General features: G+C 45.6%; 1 protein-coding gene across 3 annotated transcripts in view; it reads left to right on the top strand.

Moving 5' to 3' along the window:
* Positions 1-11,801, top strand: part of Cdh17 (cadherin 17) — a 62,412-nt gene extending 50,611 nt beyond the window's left edge. For 2 of the 3 annotated variants that reach the window (XM_075966958.1, XM_075966959.1), the window contains exons 14-18: positions 3,119-3,249; positions 4,396-4,635; positions 8,128-8,244; positions 8,376-8,489; positions 10,901-11,801. In XM_075966958.1, coding sequence (XP_075823073.1) covers positions 3,119-3,249; positions 4,396-4,635; positions 8,128-8,244; positions 8,376-8,489; positions 10,901-11,001 — 703 coding nt within the window. In that variant the 3' untranslated portion in view covers positions 11,002-11,801. The remainder of the gene's footprint in view (positions 1-3,118; positions 3,250-4,395; positions 4,636-8,127; positions 8,245-8,375; positions 8,490-10,900) is intronic. The other variant, XM_075966960.1, reaches the window with a different exon arrangement.
* Positions 11,802-21,973: the final 10,172 nt, after the last annotated feature.

The raw sequence follows: 21,973 nt of genomic DNA, 5'->3' as shown, positions 1-21,973 counted from the left end.
TTCAGACACATGGCATCAGGTGCCATTCACTTTTCCCTTGATGCAGGTCTCAGCTGAGGTCTGGTAAAGTCAGGAGGTCCCCCCCCCTCCAACCAGTCACTGTGTTTGAACTATTGGGGTTCTGGAGAAAGTTTCTGAGGGAAAGTGGATTGGAGAAGTAAAAGCCCAATCAAGTAGAGAAGGCCACCTTACAGGCTGAAGGGATTGTCTTAGATGTGGGGATCTCTGGCGCCCCTTCCCTCCAGAGAGCTAGTCTGGGGCAGCATTCCCAGGGGGACCAGTCAGTCCTCAAGGTGAGACGCTAAGCATATGGACATATTTCTATCTTAACTATTCTCAATCTTTTCTTTTCATTTTTCGTGCAACAACCCCCACATGCATTGGTCTCAATAATGCACAACGATTTATTTACTTACCACATGCACATATATGCATTTGTATAATATCTATATGATCTTAAAGACCACATGGTTAGTAAGAGTAGATAGGACTTGAACCCAGTTCTTCTGCTTGTATTGTACAATATTGTCCAGAACATATATGGCAAATACTTCAGCATGACTTGACTGGTGCATATAGCTACAAATGGCCAATATTTAAGATTCTCCACAATTCTTCCTTCCTAGTGAGCTGTTCTGTGGACACTTAGGTTCAGTTGTATGGGCTTAACTGATTGTCTTGCATGGAGTGTATTACTGGCTTTCTTACTATAATAGAAAGTGTGAAGCAGGTAACTTTGTTCCAAAAGGCAGTTTATTTAGCTCATAGCTTTGGACACTTATGGGCACAACACCAGCACGGGAAGAGTGTGAAGGCCTGCGTGGTTATTAGCAGAACAGCAATACCAGCAAAGGGAAAGAATCCTACTGTAGGCAGGAATCCGGAGCCGCTTGGGTCTCACAGTGCCGCAAGAAGGACATATTCCCAATTGACCGAAGGACAGCCCATTCGGCCCTTCCTCTCAAAGGTCCTGCACATGACAAACTCACCACCTGAGAAAGAGGCTTCTAACACGAGAACTTTTGGGGGGGCAATGCTCACATCATCCATATCATGCTAAGGAGTAAAGCTACCAGCTAGTAAGGGCTATACAGCATTATTCGTTGTGGAAACGAAGCCATTCTTCTGAGTTGCAAGTCATGAGGGGGTCCAAAGTATCTAATTCCACAGCCCATCATTGTCTAAGAGATGACTTACATCCTTCATGAGAATGCTACAAAAATGATTGGTAGTAATTAAAAGATAAAATAAATTAATGTAATTACTGGTCAGAGGTATGTGCATGTCAGTACAGAGAAAAACACATTTAAAGAAATTCCTCTGGTGGATCAAAAACTGGTTTAGGACATAAAACCACAGAGTTGCAGTCAGAAGATGAGGTGGACAAAGGGAGACAGGGAAGGGGTGTTCTGTAAAGTCCACTTCTGGACAGCAAACTAACGAGGCTTAATCAAGTCAGCCCAGATGCACACCGTGGGCAAGATCTAACTTTACAGATTCCAAAGCTGTGGACTGAGACGTTTAACTCTCCAGCTGGGTACCTAGAGAGCCCATCAGCACCAATAGACCCAGTCCAGCCCAGCTTCCAACATTATCGACCCCTTTGTTGACACGGATCTAGAACCCAAGTGTTTCTGACTACTTCCGGTGTGGTCCAAGGCGTTGCTATCTTTTCTAGAACCCAGCCTTTCCCACCAGCCCCTACCTACCCATCTGAGTCAACTTGTGCACCGCTGCCCACAAGGGCCTTTTAAAACAAAGCAAGCCAATTGTCCAGCTGCTCTTCAGACCCTGGCTGGGGCTTCTCGCTTCTCTTAGGGAGAGGTCCCAACTACCAAGGAGCTCTCATTTTTCACCCCCCACACAAACATGAACACAGTATTTGACATATCCAACATGCTAAAAAATACAATTTTAATACAAAATTAATTTGGCTAAATATAAAATTAAGCATTCTTATTCCTGGACATGTGGGCTAACAGAATTTAAAAACATAAAGAAAATGTTTTGAAGTCACGCATGCATGCAATGCTTTAGCTCCTATTAAGTTTTTATTGAGGTGACATTTCCAGGCCTGGGAGTAAGAGGCATAAGCTGTAGACGGTCGTGACATGACACTTTACAAAGACTACACTCATTGCTTCTCCTCAGGCAAGACTTGCTTCTCTCAAATTAATCTGTCTACACCTACCAGTGAGTTCTCTTGAAGACGCGGTTCCAGCCAGGTCACCTTCCACGCGACACAACCTGATTGCCGCCTCTGCCTTCTACAGCCTGGCTCTCTCCGCCTCTGTGGCCTCATCTTTCTTGTCCCTGCCTGCCCATGCTATCCACACACTGTGCATGGACCAGGATGGTCCTGGTCTCTCTTCCGTGGCTGATGTAGCTATGAGACAGCCTCTTGCCTGTGTCAGCATCTCCTTCAGAAAGGCTTTCCTCCGTCCAATCAACCTTCTTGTGATTCCAAACTCTTACACGGTCTCCACTACACTTTACGGGAATTATCTGTGTGTCTGAAGTCCACTTTCATCAACTCTTGTCTTGGTCCTGCCTGCCTAAACTGATGTTTCTTTAGTGAGGGTTTACTGGGCCACCAGCCGTCCTGTCTCCCACAGAGAGCTGCTCAGGTTTCCTTGGGGGGGGGGGTGTTGTACTGAAAGATCTCAGAAGACGATTACTTGAGTTTGAAACCTTTGTTGCCAGGAAAATGTAACTTTTCTGCCAGTTTGTCACTCTGCCATACATAACAAAACAATCCCAGCACCATGTTGTAGAACAGCTGTGACCCTTTAAGACAGACCCTCGTGTTGTGGTGACCCCTGACCATAAAATTATTTTTGTTGCTACCTCATAACTGTAATTTTGTTACTGTTATGAATCACAATGTAAATAAATATCTGTGTTTCTTGATGGTCTTAGGCGACCCCTGTGAAAGGGTTACTTGACCCCCAGGGGGTCACAACCCACAGGTTGAGAACTGCTGTAAAGACAGTTCCGAAGAGAGACATGTAATGGAGATGCTGATTGGGGCGTTATATTGTCGTAGTATAAATGCGCAGACTTCCTTTCGTTTTCACATAAAGTAACGTGTTTTCTTCTGCTCTTCTCTTCATGGAAGATACTCCCTGAGCGGCGATAAGAGAGGCTGGCTTAAAATCGACTCCGTCACCGGGGAGATATTTAGTGCGGCTCCGCTGGACAGGGAAACAGAAAGTCTGTATCGGGTACGCGTGGTGGCCACTGAAATAGGTGAGCAAAACCAAGCTGAAACAGATCATCAGGGAAAATACCAATAAAAATGAGAGGGAAGGCAAGAAAATTGATGAGGTTAAAAACCCACACAGATCCACGCTGCACTCTGCCCGAGTTCCCTGAGTGGCTCTCACCTTTTACAGGTTTCATGGGTTGTGACCGTGAGCCAAAGCCCGATTCCGGTTTCAGCTGTTGGCACTGAGAGCATAGCGTAAACAGACCAAACAACTTCAAGGACATCAGGGACTCGTCTTTGGCTTAATGACAATAAGTCATGTCTGAGGAAAAGCAAGAAAACAGGGCTTCCCGGAATCAAAGCAGGAGTCAGAAAACAGCTTAGGGGAATGGACGTAGACTCCAGCCATTGATGCCATGTCGGCGTGAGGTTAGGCCAGGACAGTCTGGGTCGGCTGTGCCACAGGGTGCCTCCTGTGTGTGTCTGGTATTGGCCATACTCTGTTAAAGAAACCAAGGCATTGAGAAATTGGTTTACCCAAGAGCACATAGCTACCAACGGGTCATACAACAGAGGACATGGTTTTCACTAGTCTAGCATGACAGACCACATGTGTGTAACCACTGTTTACACATGAGAGCATCGCAAAGCCACATGCTTCTCAGCTGAAAATCATGAAGCTTAGAAACTGAGTTAGGATGCCTAAGGCAGAGGTAAGTGATCGAGGGTTCAGCTGGTGGCTGGTAGCCTTGGACCAGCGCCGTCTCCAGTGGGCACGAGCTGTGTGAACTTAGCGGAGTTATGCAGCTTCTGAGTGACACACACACACCACACACCCCTTGTCAGTATTACTATTTAAACATTGAAAACATTTTATTACATTTTGTGTGTATACATGCCAAAATCAATTTTTGGGAGTTAGTTCTTCTTCCACTTAGCTTTCATGTCTAAATTCATGTCACAGGTCTGACAGGAAGTACATTCACTCCCTGAGTCATCTTGTAGGTTCTATTTAAACATTTTAACCAGTACTAAAATTAGGTCTGTAATTCTAACGGCTTTTTTCTACTACTTTAACAGACCTGACTGTTTAAATGTTGATTCTTTTTAAAGGAAAGAGAAACATGCTTCCTTCTGCAGGATGATGAGAAAGCTTGACATTACGTTCTAACCTTTCGCTTTCTCAGGTGGGTCCGCTTTGAGCTCCGAGGCAGATTTCCACCTGGCCCTCACAGATGTGAATGACAACCCCCCACGCCTCGCTAAGGAGTATACCGGCTTGTTCTTCTGCCACCCCCTCAGTGCTGCAGAGAGTCTCATCTTTGAGGTCACCGATGATGACCAGCAGTCACTTTGGAGGTCCCAGTTCACATTCACTCTTGGCAGAGAAAGCTTAAAAAATGACTGGCAAGTTTCCAAAATCAATGGTGAGTTATCAGACGTACAAGGAGAAAAGTCAGTGGTGGATGGGGGAATAAAGCTTCTTCCCCCCTTGGTCTGCTTTCTAACTCAGCACGGAAATTTCTTCTTGTTCCAAGAAAGCCATTCACGCTCTGGGAACACACAGGAAAAGTCTTCAAAGCCCCAGGCTTTGTGGGAAGGGAAGCTTGGCACCGTGTACATCCTGGCTGGGGTACATGGATAAATGAACAATTTGAACATCAGTTGTAAATTTCCAGGGAAGACTGAGAAACAGATTTTATTATAAATTTTATTGAAACATAATTCATGTACAGTAAATCACATCTGATTAATGTGTACAACTTTACAAGAATATATATATATATATGTCATCATATATATAAGATCAGCACAATCAAGTGGATATTTTGCCACTCTCAAGTTTGGTCTTACCTTATTTTTTTTAAAGATTTATTTATTTATTATATATACAACATTCTGCCTCCATGTATGCCCACATGCCAGAGGAGGGTGCCAGATCTCAGTACAGATGGTTGTGAGCCACCATGTGGTTGCTGGGAATTGAACTCAGGACCTCGGGAAGAGCAGCCAGTGCTCTTAACTGCTGAGCCATCTCTCCAGCCCCCTTACCTTATTTTTTTTTATTACCGCTGCCTACTCCATTATGCCCACCCCATTTTCTCAGCCAGCGACCGATCTCTCTGTGGCTACAAATCTGTGTGTATTTTTGTAACGTCATAACGTTCCCTCCACTTAGTATGATTAGTTGGGCTGCATTCCCGTTTTGGGTTCTAGAGTTTCTTTTCTTCATTGTGCCCTAGTGCTATGACAATTTAGTGTCTGTTCTCTTGATGATTGTTAGCTTCTGGGCACGTGTGTGGACAAGCGTCTTGGTAGCAGCGTGCTCTTTCTTGTGTCTTAGCTGAATGCCAAGGAGCTGGATGACAACCTCACATAGCAGGCTAATGCTTTGCTGGTTAAGCAAAGGTCAAACCATATCCCAATTTGTTCTTCACATTTTACATTCCCACCAGCGCGTGAGATCCTCAGCTGCTCAGCACCTTCTCAATGCACCTGCTAGGCTTAGTTCATTTTAGCCTCCAGTGGGTGCGCATCAGTCTCCTATTATATTTTTGATTGGTGTTTCCCTAGTGACTAATGCTTCGAGTCTCTTCTCTTTGCATGTGGTAAGCTGCTGTCCATACATCAGTGAAGCAGCTGATCAAATATTGTTCCCAAGCTTAGGTTCCTCAGCATCCGTTGAATTGTAGGTGTGTGTGTGTTGTGTGTGTGAGTTGTGTGTATGTGTGTTGTATGTGTGTATGTGTGTTGTGTGTGTGTATGTATGTGTGTGTTGAGTGTTTATGTGTGTTGTGTGTGTATGTGTGTATATGTGTGTGTATGTGTGTATATGTGTGTGTATGTGTGTGTGTATGCATGTGTGTATGTGTGTATGTTGTGTATGTGTGTGTGTATTGTGTGCTTTATCAGGATATTGAATTTTTATAGCAATGCCTTCTCCACGTTTTTAAAGATTCACTTTTTATTATGTATGTGTGCCTTGGGACTGTGCACTCTGTGCGTGCAGGCGAGAGACTGCAAGGTCAGAAGAGGGCGCCGGGTCCCTGGCCTGGAGTTAGGGTAGCTATGGCTGATTTGGTGAGCCGGGAACTCACTCTGGTCCTTTGCAAGAGCAGTGAGCATTCTTAACTTCTGAGTCACCTTTCCCCGCTCCCATTGCAATATCTTTTAAACAGAAAACTTAGAAAGAATCAGAGTCAGAGTTATTGGTTTCTTGTTTAATCTATGAGTTTTAAAAGTGCCTGCTCTTCTCTGTAGAGAAACGGAAGAGGAGCGGAGGGAGGGGAAACTGCAGTAAGGATGTATTGAAAACAAAAAAAATAAGAAAAAAGCCAAAAATGAAAACATCTTTACTTAACACAAGGTCACTAAAAGAAGATCCATTTCATGCTATTGTTTATGGAGGGCAAGTGGCTACAGTCAAGACGCTGTGCTTTTACTATGGATACCTAATTGTCCTAACACCATTTATTCAAAACACCTCTTCAGCATGGATAATCTTGAAAATTTCAGAAAAATTCACATGGAACCCCCCCCCCCCACCTTACAATACTATATCGTTATAGTATTGAATATCCATAAAAGACGAAGATCAGGTGCTGTCACTTTCCAAAGCCGTTTCAGTACCCAGCCACAGCTGAGGCAAGTGACCCCGTCCTTTTGCTTCAGTCTCTTAGGATGTAATGGGTGTTCTTTCTGTTGTCTACTTTGTGTTTGCCTGTTTGTGCTTTCTACTGGTGATTTTTTTCTGTAGATAGTGCTTTTCCCTCCTTTGGGGCCATTCTAGCGTTCCTAAGAGCAAAGCCGTTGTGATGTCCCAGATGCATTTTGTGCAGACGTAGGCTATGGTGCTGCTGGCCAGGAGTTCAAAGTCAGTGACTTCATACTTGTTAATAAGGTAGCTTTCAGTAGAAGCAGAAAACAAGTTTATGCATTTATCGTGATTAAAATGTTGGGGTTAAAGGTCACAGAAGCTTAAACCTGAATTTCTCTGAGGAGCAAATTTTCAATACTTATTATTTCAGTGTTTGGAACAAATTTATAGAATTGCTGTTCTATCAAGAAATCATTTATTCAAAACTCAATGAATGGCTTTACTTTTTAAAATTAGTTTTTTGAGAATTTTGTGCAATGTGTTTTGATTGTATAATTTAATGCTATGTTTATTTATAAAAATAATAATGTCAGGTTCTCCCCTATAATTCATGACATGTTTAGCCATAGGGTCTTAGCCCCAGGACCCAATAGTAGTGCTAGGTATGGGTTTCATCTCATTAAGTGGCCTTAAATCCAATCACAATCAGAAAGTATTTGGATACTCCTCTGATATCCATGCCGTTATTGTACCAGCGAGTATGCCTTGCCAGGTTGGTTGTTAATTCCAGAGATTTGTGGATGGTTTCATGTATGTAAATTAATAAACATCATATAAGTAGACCCAGAGACAGAAACCAGCAATTGTCTCATTAGATGCAGAAAAGGCCATTGACAAAATCTAGTGTCCCTTCATGATAAAAGCTCTGGGGAGTCTAAGAATACAGGGGACACAACTCAATGTAACAAAGACAATATGTAGCAAGCCCAGAGCCAGCATCGTGCTTAGTGGAGAAAACCTTGAATCATTTTTACTAACATCAGGAACAAGACAAGGAGGTCTCACCCTCCCGACTCTTGTAAAGTCTTGGGGCAATAGACAAAAGAAGGAGAGAAAGGTGATACAAATAGGCAAGGGAGAAGTTAAAGGATGCTTTAGTCTATTTTTAAAGGTAAGCAACATGAAAAAATAGAAGTTAAATTACTCAACGTATCACCTATGTCAGGCTATGTTCCAGCCCATCTCATTACAGACAATGCAAAAGTGAGTATCATTCCTGCCAAGCAAGGGTTCTGAGTCCGTTTTCTCCCTGTTCTGACAGGTACTCATGCTAGACTCTCCACCAAGCACACACGCTTCGAGGAAGGTGTTTATGAGATCCCGATTCTCCTGAGCGATGAGGGGAAGCCACCCATGCAAGGCACTGTCTCCTTATCAGGTAGGGGCTTCGCATACGTGACGTGGAATACCTGTTGCCATGGGCAGTGTGAGGAGTGCTTGTCTTCACAGTGGGATTCGGCAGCTAGTCCCTTGCAAACTTACCCTACCAAATACCGTTCTGCTCTTTAGTTACTTTCTGCCAGTGTGTGGAAGGAAGCTGTTTCCGGCAAGCAGGCAGACACGATGGGATACCCACGGTAGGGATGGCAGTCGGTATACTTCTGACCACCCTCCTGGTCATTGGTGAGTATGACTTCTTGGCTGTAAAGTGAGCTTATCATATCATCTTACTTAGGGGTTTCCTGGCTTGGGTACTAACCAAGGATTAGTACTAGATTAGTATTAGTATTAGATTAGTAACAGAGGCACCAAGCAGTCAGTCCTGTCAGTGTCCGGATTGGGAGATACGCTGTCAAAAGAAGCCCTCCCTCCTCCCGTCATTTCCACCCTTGGATTTTTACGCTGGCATTTTTACCATGCAACTCTTTGTATTAATCAGTCTTTATTTAAGTAAGCAACACCTAAGATAATCAACTCTAAAAACGTGTTCCTTTTTGTGTCATGGCTTCAGAGGTTCTGATCCATGACTGGCTGGCCCATTGCTTCAGGGTCCATGGCAGGGCAGCTCTTTACTGAGTATAGCTGCTTACTTCCCAGATGGGAACAGATGAGAGAGGAAGGGGCTAAGGTCCTACTGTCCCCTTGGAGGGTACGTCTTCAAAGAGGGCTAGGGGAGACTCCTGCTCACTATACTATAGTTTTTACCACCTGCTAGCAGTGCTGAATTGGGGCCCTTCAGAGGACATGCAAGATTGAAACCATATAAAGCTCTGCATACAAATTGCTGTGTTTTGAGCCTAGTTAGCAAGCTTTTCTGAAGGGGAAAGAGTTGTGGTCTTTGCCCTCTGCAGGGCCAGGCACCGGACTCTGTGGATTGATACTATGATGGGCAAGGCCCTTTGCTCACAGAGGCCCCAGGCTCTCCTGCCCATGGTGGAATAGGTAGGGGTGTGGACTTCGAAGCAAAGATACTGCAACACCTGAAATGCTGCCGAGTTTCCCTTTGCTTTGAGGGTTTTTTTCTTTAATGACTCTGGACCCTGGTTCTTTATAATCCAGAGTAATCTCACTGCAGCATAGCCCTGGCTCTCCTCCTGGCTGGGCAGCACTCCTCTCTTGGAGGACCTTCCCCTCCTCCAATAGTCATCTCTCCTACCACTGTCCTCACGGTAGTTGATTAGGAAGACACTTTGGTACTCATGGGCACATGACTGAGGGTTTAACACAGTCTCACACTGTCTCCCAGAATAATCCACATCTCCTCCTTTCTCTAAAGTCTTCTCAGCCATTCCCTTCATATCTATACTATGCTCTCATGTCCCAATCTGTCACGCTGGACTTGAACACGGGGCCCTGTAAGGACCGCCCTCTCCCCATGCTCTTCAGTGCAAACTCCTCACAACATGGATGAGATGGGAGGGCTTTGGCAGCCTGGCTGCCACTCCCTTTATCACGCATGGTGACCAGGTAACCTCCTTGAGAACCACTGTCTGCTGCACATACTTCATGCAACAGAGATGAAGTTCCTTTCTTTTGAGAGAAGGGACCCTCTTTGTAGTTAATTCTGGCCTTGAACTCAGGTCGCTCCCCGCCTCAGGCTCAGAGCGAGGTATGAGAGCTACCATCCCCTCAACACCCTCTGCCTTTTCACCTCTCACTGTTTTCCCACCTTGAGAGGATTGAGCTCGTGCATCAAGTTACAATTTCCTCCCACGGTCTCACTTCCACGATCCAACTCTAAGTTAAAGAGTGCAGAGTTTTGAGGCTATGCAGGAATAGAATTAACAGGGCCTTTTATTTCAGACCCTTGTTCTTTTCAGACGGGGTGTGTGGCTTATCACAAGATTGTTAGCGAGTGTCTGAGCATCTTGTCTCCTCCACCATGGTGCCTCCTGTAACTGCTGATGAGCAATTTTTTTTAAAGTAAACCCCCTTTCCTTTGGGCTCTGATAGTTACAATTAGGGCCTAAAAGCATGGTGTGATCTTGCAACAGTTCAGAGAGGTAGGAGAAGTCAGAAAGTATAGAAGCCCACTCGAGGTCCCTCGGGATGGCTGGCTTTGCTAGGAAGGTCCCCACGGTGTGTCTGACAAGTGTCTACCACTGGCTGCATGCCAAGCCCTTACTAAGAAATTAAAGCTGTTTTTAAATCGTGAAATGATGCAAGCTTTGTAGGTAGAATGGAAGAGGGCTCTAGGTGGGTGGGCAGGTGTGCTGGCTCTCTGGTTCTGATTCAACTCCTTTCTCTGGGAAAAGAAAACTAGAATAAACATTTGGGTCCATACAAAGTTCAGACACTCTTCCACGTGCTTTTCTGTCAGAGGAGTTAGGACACCAGCTTCTCTATTCCCAGTAGAGAACCTGTCAGAGTCCAGATTCATTATAAATTGGGGCTTCCTACACACTGGGAGCAAGTGATCTGGTTACTTACGCCGGAGAGCCAATGCCCTGCGTTCTCACTAGAACAACAAAGCACCGTTAAATCCCCCAAGTGGAGGCTCACAAGTCTTTGCCCACTCCCACTGCCAAGACACTGTGACTGCGGTCGCCCATCTAGACAGGGCACTTTTTTGACCCCGAGCTTTCTCTTTTCAGCTGGGATTTTAGCAGTGGTGTTCTACCGCATGAAAAAAGACGAAGGAAAGGGAAATGTTGAAAACCCTCAGTCCCCTGAAGCCAAACCTCTGAGAAGCTGAATCGGAAAAGAAACGGTCAAGTTTATGCACCAAGTGCTACATCAGTGCCTCAGCTGTTTAATTTTGTCCAAAATGTGAAGTATAATTGTAGAGTTTATGCATCGTGTGCTATATCAGGGCCCCAGCTGTTTAATCTCACAGCGTCATCCAGAATGTGAGCTATAATTTCTTTGATAGCACGCCACTCTTGTCCTGTAATATTTTATACTGCTGAGATATTTTATGTGCTGTAGACACGAGAGTTATTTTCCATTTTTCCCATGACATTTTCCTCTTCCACAAAACCCTTAGCCACAAGACCTAAACTTTGTGCTCTGAGACAGATGAGCTGATTGCACTTCCTGTCCGCTGGTGCTTCAGAGACCTGCCACAGCCACCTCCAAGCTTCCCAGACTCCGTTTCTTCCTGTTCTCTTCCACCCCGTGTCTCTTTATATTTTGGTGTTACACCGAATTTAGAATATGTCACACAAAAGAACAAAGTGAAGTCTCGGGGGAAAAGAAAAGCGGGCAGCTTCATTCCTTAGCCCTCTTGGATGGAGATCCTCCAGCTTGACCACAGTGCAGACCGTGGGGAGGTATCAAGACAGTTGCTCCGTTTCCAGAGTGATAGGCTTCATGGACCTGGGCACAGGACTGAAGAGCTGTCTGGGTTTCCTCGCCACTACACGCTTACATACACGCTGCACATGTTTTGTTTGTACGTTGAAGTTTTGTTTTATATTTATAATGTGGCAGAAACAAGGACGCCTGGAAGTGGTTAGGAAAATCAGAAATAAATGTTGGTTTCAGTTGTTTTTATTTCTCTGATCTGTTTCATTTAGTGTGTGTGTGTGTGTGTGTGTGCGCGCGCGCGCGTGTGTATGTTGGGGGAGCAGGTAGGTTCAGAGAGCAATGGTTGTTGTTTTTCACATGTTTCTTTCATATGGAGTAAGGATAAGAGGAAGAGTGCACAAACCTTTAAACCACTACACGCCTTGGCTCCCAGGCGCATGGAACCCCGACAGGTCCTGTCCAGACTCCCCAGAGATGCACATGGGCCTTGGGGAAGGCACTGTGACTCGGAAAGCCATCCCTCCTCCTGAGAGATCCTTCATCCATGGCATCCTGGATGGTGCTGCCGCCTCCTCACCCGCGAACCCTGTGACGAAGCAGAAAAGGCAGGGGCTCTCTCCCATCCCCGATATTCCCTGGGAGGTCAGAGCCAAGCAACGCGGGGGCCGTGTCCCTCTTCATCAGGAGAGACTCTCAGACAGGGACCCTCTCACATGTACTTGGAGAAGTGGCTCTTTGTCCTGACAGTGTTATAAAGAGGTTAGTTTTATGATACAATCGCTTCCTATTTTATAGATTTACCCATGTTTGGATTTTCTCACCCAGCATGGAGCAGCTCTATTTAAGGTTTCTAAATGGCTTGCCGAGGACCTGCGTGTGTCAGGCATACCAGGAAGACAGCTTTCTGAAGTGATTTTTGGGGCCAAGGACTCAATAGTGATGGCTGAAATACAAACTGTAGCTCTGATTTCCACGTGTTACCTGTCCTGAAAGTCACTAATTTCTTTGGAGAGAAACTAAAGGTCCCCTTTCTCGGGAGTTCCTCACTCTAGGAGTGCCCATGGGGAAGATAGTGAGACAGGAACGTCATCGGAAGGCAGGCTCCTGCAGCCAGTGTTCATCTGACCCAGGAGAGCATTTTCAGGTTTCTCATTGCAACAGCTGGGCTTACATGGGCGGCTAAAATCCAAGGCTCCATGTGGAAGAGAAGGGGCTGTAGGTAGGGGAGGTGGGAACAAAGCTTACCATGCATTTGTAGTTCCTCTTAATTAAGCCCAAGACTGAGAGGCAACATCGGTGTTTAGGATGGAATAAAACACCACTGCCTCTCTGGAACTTGGCCAAGAGTAGATCCCAGAGGCAGCATTTCCTGAGGCCTCTGCTCATCAGAGCCAAAGGGGGCCACTGAGAATCGGGGAGGTTGTTGGAGTCGCTAGGTCAGGCACAGGCCAGAATGGGAAGGCCATGGCTAACCTTCTCCCTTCTGCAAGGAGATTTCCGATGGCTTCGTGGAGCAGAGGAAGGGAAGAGGGATTCATGTGCAAACAAATATGACCAATCAGTACCTGCCAAAGTTCTAGTCTAGTTTGTCTTGAACTTTGGCCCCCCAAACTCCCATGGTATTTAAGCTCTTCACGGCTGTCTGTTTCTCTTCTCAGGCTGGCTTCTTTGGCAGGGCCAGCCACACCCATGAAAGAAACTTTAACATTGTTGTTTGGACTCCAGGAAGCACCAGTGTGTGCCAAGAGTTTCTGTAATAGGCCGGTCTGGACCTTCAAGCAGCGGAGGCTGTGGAGAACAAGAACCTGCAGAGAAAGGACCAGTGAAGACGCATAGGTCTTTAGGAGGAGGTGGGAAGAAGGGTCATTGCGAGTCTCAGGCCACCATATGGTTCTAAGACTGAGCTAATGGATGGAGAATCCACTATAAGATGGTCTGTTATGGGACCACTGCCGGGAAGAAACCATTCAGCTGCAGGATGACCATCACGGTTATGGCGTGCGGGAACGCAGCCCGCCGCTACCTACAACACATTGCTGCAAGTGTGCACAGAATTGTGCAAGGAGCACAGAATCGAACTTGCGTGAGATCCTTGCCACAGGAGAGAGAATGTTCTGGAAACACCGTTATGGATGTTCTCCCTACCCTTATGTCACATGACAGAGAAAGTCCCTGTGAGCAGAAAAGCCTCTCAAGCGGCTGTATTTTGGAATTCATTCAAGGTTTTAGAAATACCACTAGACCTTGCCAATTATTGTCTGTGCCGTGAGTCCTTTGTAAAAACTTGACACAGAAACGTGCTTCTGCTACCCTGGATTTCCCATATCATAGATTTTGAGGGTAAGAAAAAGTCAAGGTTTGTCTCCTGTGCGTGTCCTGGTTGGTGCTCAGCACTCATTTCCCTTAATTATTGGGGAGACGCCTCTCTACAGCCCCTGTCTTCCCATCATGATGTGTGCATGTGCTTGCCTCCGCTGCACGTCCATCAAATGCTTATCCCGAGCTCGTAGGGATAGGGTCATGCTTCATCATCTTTGTGGGCTTTCCGTGGACTACTTGTGAATCTTTATTTGGTTTTTCAAGACAGGGCTTCTTCGTGTAGACCTGGCTGTCCTAGAGCTCACTCTGTGGACCAGGCTGACCTCAAACTAAAGAGATCTGCCTGCTTCTGCCTCCCGAGTGCTGGGATTAAATTCGTGTGCCATCACTGCCCCATGGTTGAATCTTTAACAGCTGCCTGCTAAACACAAAATAAAGCTGGAGAATTCCAAGCCCTTCGAGAAGCTCCGTGTTGTGCCCTGTGGACTAAGGCAGATGGTTTCTAGTAATCTGAGTTCAAACTTGTCATCCTAACCATTTGCTGTATATAGTTTGAATCTGAAGTGTCCCCAAAGGCTGTGAGTTGAAAGCTTGCTCCACAGCTGTGGCACTAGTGGGAGATGGCAGATTAGGGTGGGGAGCCTGTGTGCCCTTGAAGGAGGGGTCAGAACCTGGCCTCCGCCTCCCATTTCGGCAATTCCTCACCCCCACAGGTGAGCAGCTTTGTTCTTTGTTCCACACTGCTTTTCCAGCTGGAGACCCCAAACATGAGAGCCAGGGGACGAGCATGGAGTCCTCAACAAGCCAAGATGAACCACTCCCCCTTTCAAGTTGATGTCCTCAGTTATTTCATTACTTGACGGAAGACTGGTCAAAACACCATCACACCCCAAACCTGCCGTGCCTGTCGAAGACAACGAGAGAAGTCTTAACTGACTTGTGGTTTAACTTCGGCATCCTTTCCTTATCCCAAATTAGACCTGATTGGATGAGAGCAGAAGGAATGAGCCCCAAATAACTTTCAGCTGGACTGAAACAGTTCAAAGCTCCTAACAGAATCTTACCACTTCTCGGAGCTACTGGCTGTTCCAAAGTTTGAAGAAAATATATTGACTGCTACATTTTGGCCTTGACAAGGTCGTTTGACAGGGCTAGGAATGAAATCATTTAGGTATGTTTTCTGGAACTCTACCCGGAATGATTTTCCTTCTGACATTTGTTTAGCTCCTTAAAACACCTTAGTGTTAGTAACACCCATAGGGGTTTCTTAGTTAAATAGTATTTAGGATACAGAGGGAGCATGGCAAAATGCTCAGGGTGAGGAAAGGAGAGACAAGAAATCAAGGAGTGAGCAGTCTGTAGTGGAGGGGACGCCTGCCACCGATGAGGCCGTACCCAGCAAGCTCTCTCAGCAGGCAGGGTGTTTGCCTTAAGTCAGCTAAGAAGCCTGTTCAGATTTCCACAGCTTGACCCACAAATGACCTTCTTTACTTTCTTATCCCTAAGAAGCAACCTCAACAACGTCTGCTTTTAATGCTCTCTCTCCATTTACCCTGTAGCCCTATCTGGTCTTTGTGAACTCTTTTGGATGTACCCAGATTCTCATGTCAAGGATTCTTCCACTAAATAATCCGTTCATATTTGCTGTGACGTTTGCCCGTCCTGGGCTACTCTTACCTCTGGTATTTGACCACAATCAGAGCCTCATTCTGAGACCAACCACTAAACACCGTTATAAAAGCCCATCTCTGTGAGGTCCTACTTCGGGACGGCAGAGGGGGTTGGGAAAGGCTGCTCAACAGCTGGGAACAGACAGGCGAGGGAAACCAAATTCATAAACCATGTTAAGAATTTTAGTGCCCTGGAAAAAACTCCCAAATGTTCCGATCATTAAATTATTTGCCTTAAATCACTTTCAGATGAACAAATTTGGGACAAACATCACCAATTTTTCTAAACCGAGTCATATGTTCCAAGAGCAAATGGAAAACAGAGAAAATATGAATGGTCCATCCCTCCCCGCCTGCTTCTGAAGATGCTGTCAGGTTGGGTAGCGGCAGGATGGGGCAGCAGACATCTCCGGTGTGTCCTCCCTTGAGGGCTGCAGTCTGAATATACACAAACCTCAGACCACTGATCCAAAGGAATCTAATCTTTAAGATGGTTGTGTCATCCAGAGGAATTGATTTCAGGATCTCTACTATATGTTATATGATCGGTAAGCGTTCATTTAATTGGTAAGTGGATCCACGAACCATAACTTCCAGTGAAGAGGGTAGTGAGGACACACCCTGGGAGTTCGTCCTAATGGCGGGAAACAGCGACTGCGGGCGAGCGAGCGCTCACACTGTAACACTGTTGCCACCGCCTGTTAGGGACAGCAGCAGCAGACGAGGACTCCTGCCTTTGCCCATCGATGTTGACGAGGAGGAACACACTGTAGCTCTGCCGGCATCCAACAGCACTGAAGGGTGGGCTGCAGGCTTAAGGGAGGTGCAGAAGACAGCACCGCCTGAAGGACTCCCGGGATGGATGTCTCCGCAGACTTAATTCATACTTTGGTCTCTTGATTCACGACTTTAAGGTTTGGTAGGAAAATACCAATCTGGAGCTGGCTGTGGTGGTATAATAGTGATCTCAGTGCTTGTGTGGTAGAGACAAGAGATCAAGATCAGGCCAACCACACAGATACTTCAAGGCTGCTCTAGACCACATGAAACTTAGTCTCAAAAACAAAAATAAGGAAAATTCTAAGAAACTCCATTCTAGCTTGAGTAAAGAGGCAGGTTGTCAAAACCCAAATAATTTTCAAACCGTGATCTCCCACCCCACCCTGTGTGTCCCATTTATCTTATTTTCCTTTATCTATCTCTTTCTTTTTTATATATATAAATTGAGAATTTCACACAGGAATAGGTGTTTTGATCAAATCCACCCCCATGCATTTCCCTCTGGTTCCTCCCCTCAGAGCTTCTTCCTCCCTTCATGGGTGCTCGCCCCACCCACACTGAGCTGGCTCTGCCTTCTGTGTGTGCACATGTGTGAGATCGCCTGCTGGAATATGTGCAGATGCTCGGGGGCGGGGGCACATCCCTGAAGAAAATTTACTCGTTTTTTTTTTTTTTTTATCACTGAGTAGTACTTTAATGCATAAATGTGCCACATTTTCTTTATCCATTATTCCATTGAGGGGCTTCTACGTTGTTTCCAGGTTCTGGCTATTACAAATAATGCTGCTATGAACATAGGTGAACAAATGTCCTTGTAGTATGATTGATCATCCTTTGGGTATATGCCCAAGAGTGGTATTGCTGGGTCCTGAGGTAGGCTGATTCCCAACTTTCTGAGAAACCGCCACACTGATTTCCAAAGTGGTTCTATAAATTTACATTCCCAACAGCAATGGATGAGTGTTCCCCTTACTCCAATCCTCTCCCCCATAAGCTATGATTGGTGTTTTTGATCTTAGCCATTCTGACTGGTGTAAGATGGTATCTCAGAGCTGTTTTGATTTACATTTCCCTGATAGCTAAGGATGTTGAAGGAAACAGCTTAGGTCCAAACTAGTCTCTCTGAATGTGGGTGACAGTTGTGTGGCTGGGCACACTCAGGGCCACTGGCAGTGGCACCAGGATTTACCCCTACTTCTTGTACTAGCTTTTTTGGGAACCTATTTTCTTTTTTCTTTTTTTTTATCAACTGTCATTCTTTTTTTTAATTTTTTTAAATTTATTTATTTATTAAAGATTTCTGTCTCTTCCCTGCCACCGCCTCCCATTTCCCTCCCCCTCCCCCAACTAAGTCCCCCCCCCCTCAGCCGAACCTATTTTCTTTGGATGGAAACCTTGCTCAACCTAGATATAGTGGGGAGGGCCTTGGACCTTCCCTCAAGCAATGTGCCTCACCCGCTCTGTGGAGTAGACAGGGATAGGGTGTAGGGGTAAGTGGAGGAGGGGAGGGAGTGGGAACGGGGATTGGTATGTAAAACGAGAAAAAGGTAGTTTTCTTTTTTAAAAAATGAAGAAAAAAGAAAACAAAAGAAAGTTGATTAAGAAAGGAGGGATGGGGATGGTGCAGTTGGATAGCATGAACTGCTGAACCTGTTATGTGGAAAAGGTTCCATCTCTTTAAACAGTTTTTATTTACTTGCAACCACCTACACTCATGCTAGGAGACCATGTCACAAAGTATCTCTACCTCACTGATGAAAAGAAAAAAACCATCAGACAAGGCAAGGGGTTATATTCATTTAGCATTTCCCTTGACTGATGGTGATACCTTAGTGCCATGTCTTAGCATGAGCGAAGCTAGGTTTTGATATCATATGGGACCTGCACTGGGGTGGCGTCAGCTCTTCAAACGAGGGGAGCGTGCCGCTAGACACAGCGTGTTGCTGACAGGAGCCTAGGTCGGTGCTTTATTGGTTTGTGACTCATTTGCAAATCCCGTGACCCGTGCTGCATTTTATATGATAAACCGCTGAGAAAATCGCGTCACTTAGCAGATATTTGTGGTCAAGGTTTAGAGATTTTGCCCATAAATGGCTTCTACTCTATTTATTTAGGAAGAAACAAATGGTCACAAAATTCCACAGGATGGCTACCACCCAGGGGTAACCATGGCCACCCAGGGAATGGCAAGTCCAAAGAGCGAGCTTGAATCACCCCCCCCCACCCGCCCCACTTGCAATAGGGGAGGGTGAGCAAGGGCGGCACTCATATATCCTGGGGACTCACTTTTCTCTCTTGATGCCTGGAGCATTTAGCCCATCGTTCCAATTAGTTTTAAAATAAAAAGACAGTCCCTGACATCACCCAGCCCTAGCACTTTTTATCTAACTGGGTTAACTAACACTAGTGAAGGAATTTAAATATGCAAGTTCCTATAAAATAAACGTAATAGCCCCTTGGCAACAACGATGAACCAGTAAGCATTTATTGCGAGCTTACTGAATGCAGACTATTGTTTTAAGCACTTTCAGTGCGTTCAGTGTTTAGCCGCTACAGTTCTGCAGCAGAGAGCCCTTTCCCATCATCATTATCATTGTTCCGACGTTAAATAGAGAAACCCAAGAACGTGTGGGAGAGACCAAGCAGTCCACGCAAGCTTGACTCTGGGGTCTACTGTGGAGAGCAAGGTCAAGCTGAGGAGGGGAACAAGAGCTGAGTTCTCCTGCTGCTAAGAGGAGCTGGGGTGCACCGGGAAGAGAGTCCCCCATAACAGGATTTTCCCCAAACAACCCACGGTGCTCTAAGTCTGCTGCTTTTGTTTCATAACCTGAGAGGCATTTGCTATCCTCTCGGTTGCAGATAAGTCCACTATTAATACGGTTCCATTGCCCTGGACGTACTTAATGCTAATCCCACCCCTGATTTCCTCTTTCGCTGAGCTGAATTTTATGCATCTGAACTTGTATGGCTGCCAATCCTGTTTGAAGCTTTCTACTGGGTTCCCATTTCTTCAAAGATATTTCCTGCAATCAAAGAGATTTATTCTCCAGATGAACTTCTACGGATATCATTTTAAAAGAGTTTTCCTTTCTTTTTGACCGCAATCCAGCGCAGAGTTTTGTACGCCACTGTAAAAACGGATGTCATGGATGTCTGATTCACACAGTCTTCCGAGACATGACTCCTCTCTCTCCCAGAGGCCTCCTTCCTCCAAACCAGGTTGCAGCTCCGTGGGTCCTCTCCTCATCTCTTCCTTAGTTCTTCCTGTATCGTCCAGTTCACTGGCTCCTCCATCCCTCGTCGTGCTGCTGAGGTCTCTAACATCCATCCCACGTCACGCCCTGCAGTGGTGCATCCTCTCTAGTGGCATGGCCTGTAGTTTCCACTTCACCTCTCCCCCAGTCCTATTAACCTCAAGAATCCCCCATCTCTGGTGATGTGTCACCCATTTGTTGCCCTAGCTCTGCCTTCATCAACCAAGTAGCATCTGGTGTGGACTCTCCTCTTCCTTTCTGATATTACCCCCCTGAAAAAGGTGGCTCCTTTAGGCAGGCATCCTGGATATTCCGGATAAGAGGTAGTGTCTTATGCCCTGCAATTGCTTCTGTCTGCATCATACTTGGGTCCACCTAGCAGTTTATCTCATGACATCTGCCTCCAGTGAACTAGAAACTCACTGTGGCCAGGCTGGGGGCCAACCAGATTCACCAAGCATTTAGGTAATACATAGACCAGACCTGCTGTGAGACCTCGCTCTCTGTCCACTGTCTGGTCATGTGGGTAGGATATGCAAGTTAATCCTCACAGAACCCTGAGTTTTCTAACTCAGACCTACTGTGGTTCACTAAGAAAGTCAGCCTGGACTTCAGTCAATCTTTAGGAAGCTTCAGATTCCTCAGAAATCCATTGCAGGCACCGACAGTAAAGATTAAAGACTAGGCTGGAGTCAGCACTTGGTATTTTAAAAATAAAATGTCCTCTGAAGAAACTAAACCCTCTCTGTAGCTCACCCGTATGGAAGCTGGGAAGAACAGCTCTCACCTCCTATCCAAGAGTTTCTTCTTGCATCAGATAGAGAGCATTAGACACAACTGGTCAAAAGTGGGGTGCCCAGCTCCAACGGTTACAGCTATTCCACAGTTCCTCCACCTGAGGCTCAGGGGACATCTGAGAGGAGGAGGAAAGATCAGCAGGTCTGTGGTGAGATTAAGTCTTCTAGATATGATTTGGGAACCGCATCCATGAAATATCAACAACATGGCTGCATAAACAAGACCAGAACAATGACGGTATCAGATGACATGCCTGTGACAATGACAATCAGATGATAAATAACCATCTAAATAAATAACCATCTATTTCTCAATTCTGAACTAGTGTGGGATTTCTTTTAAGCGTCCTTCTTCAATTCCCCCTGCATGGTTATCTAGGACCAAGTAATCATCCCTATAAACATATACATATAGCAATACTAAGTAGATTCAGTAGGTTGCACTTATATATTTACACACACACACACACACACACATACACACACACACACACACACCCCAATAGCAATTAGAGATTAAAAGGCCATGAGTTTGAGAGGAATTTGGGAAGGGGGATAGGGAGAGGTGGGAGGAGAAAGAAGTGGGGAAATGATATAATTATATTTTAATTAATTAAAACTACAAGAAACACAACAGAAAAATTTAAGAAATCAAAAAACTAAAATCTCTTCAGGAATGTCAGGGAGGGGCCTCTCCTGGAAGTATGCATTGCTGTTAATCAGGACAAAAGGCTGGATCTGTGGTCGGTGCACTCCCTTGAGATAATCCGGTTTATAACCATGTCACAACCCACCAAAAAAAAGCCCCAGCTAGTGCTCAGGGAACCAACAGCGATCTCTCCATGAATCCATGGGGAGAGGTTTCCTCAGGAAAACTGTTTTGCTGCTGGGGACGGAGTGAGGGGGACAGAAGAGAGACAGAGGGGCCCTTCCTCTTCCCTCTGACTCTTCCCTCATACTAACAAGGAACTGGTTGAGAGAAGGGCTTTTAGTGAAAGGTCTGTCTGTGCCACAGGTTCTAATCCCACAGGCGGGTTGATCAGCAGGTTCACTGAGGTTTCCCTGGCTTTGGGGATGGGCAATGCTTGGGAACTGTCAAGGCAGTTGGCACATTTTCTACCCCTCAGAAGGGTGAGATTTGACCATGCCAGTTTTTTGAAGCTATTTTCCTTTGAGCATGTGGCTTTCAGGAAGACAAGTCACATCCACAAACACAGCCACAAGGAAAGGACAAGAAGGTCAGAACCTCACAAATCAGGTTCCCAGGTCTGTCACATAAATGCAAGACTTGGGACAAGTCCTAAACAGCACAGAGCCTCAGTTTCCTCATCCGTAAAATGGGGACAATTTAAACCTCAACTGGATTATTCAAAGAGTCACAATGACTAAGGTCATATCAGAAAAGCAGTTTGCATGTAGTAATAAGGAGCAGCAGCGGGGCTGCGTCCCCAACACCCCAGCCGCCTGGCTCGGCTAGCTTATGCCCCGAAATAATTACACAGACACTGTATTCATTTAATCACTGCTTGTCTCATTTCTACCTGGCCTCTTCTAGGCTAACTCTCGCACCTGGACTAGCCCATTTCTTATCATCTGTA

The sequence above is a fragment of the Microtus pennsylvanicus genome, chromosome 3 (assembly GCF_037038515.1).
Source record: "Microtus pennsylvanicus isolate mMicPen1 chromosome 3, mMicPen1.hap1, whole genome shotgun sequence".
NCBI classification, from domain to species: Eukaryota; Metazoa; Chordata; class Mammalia; order Rodentia; family Cricetidae; genus Microtus; species Microtus pennsylvanicus.
Note: the sequence above shows the minus strand (reverse complement) of the source record. Positions and strands in the feature narration are given on the sequence as shown.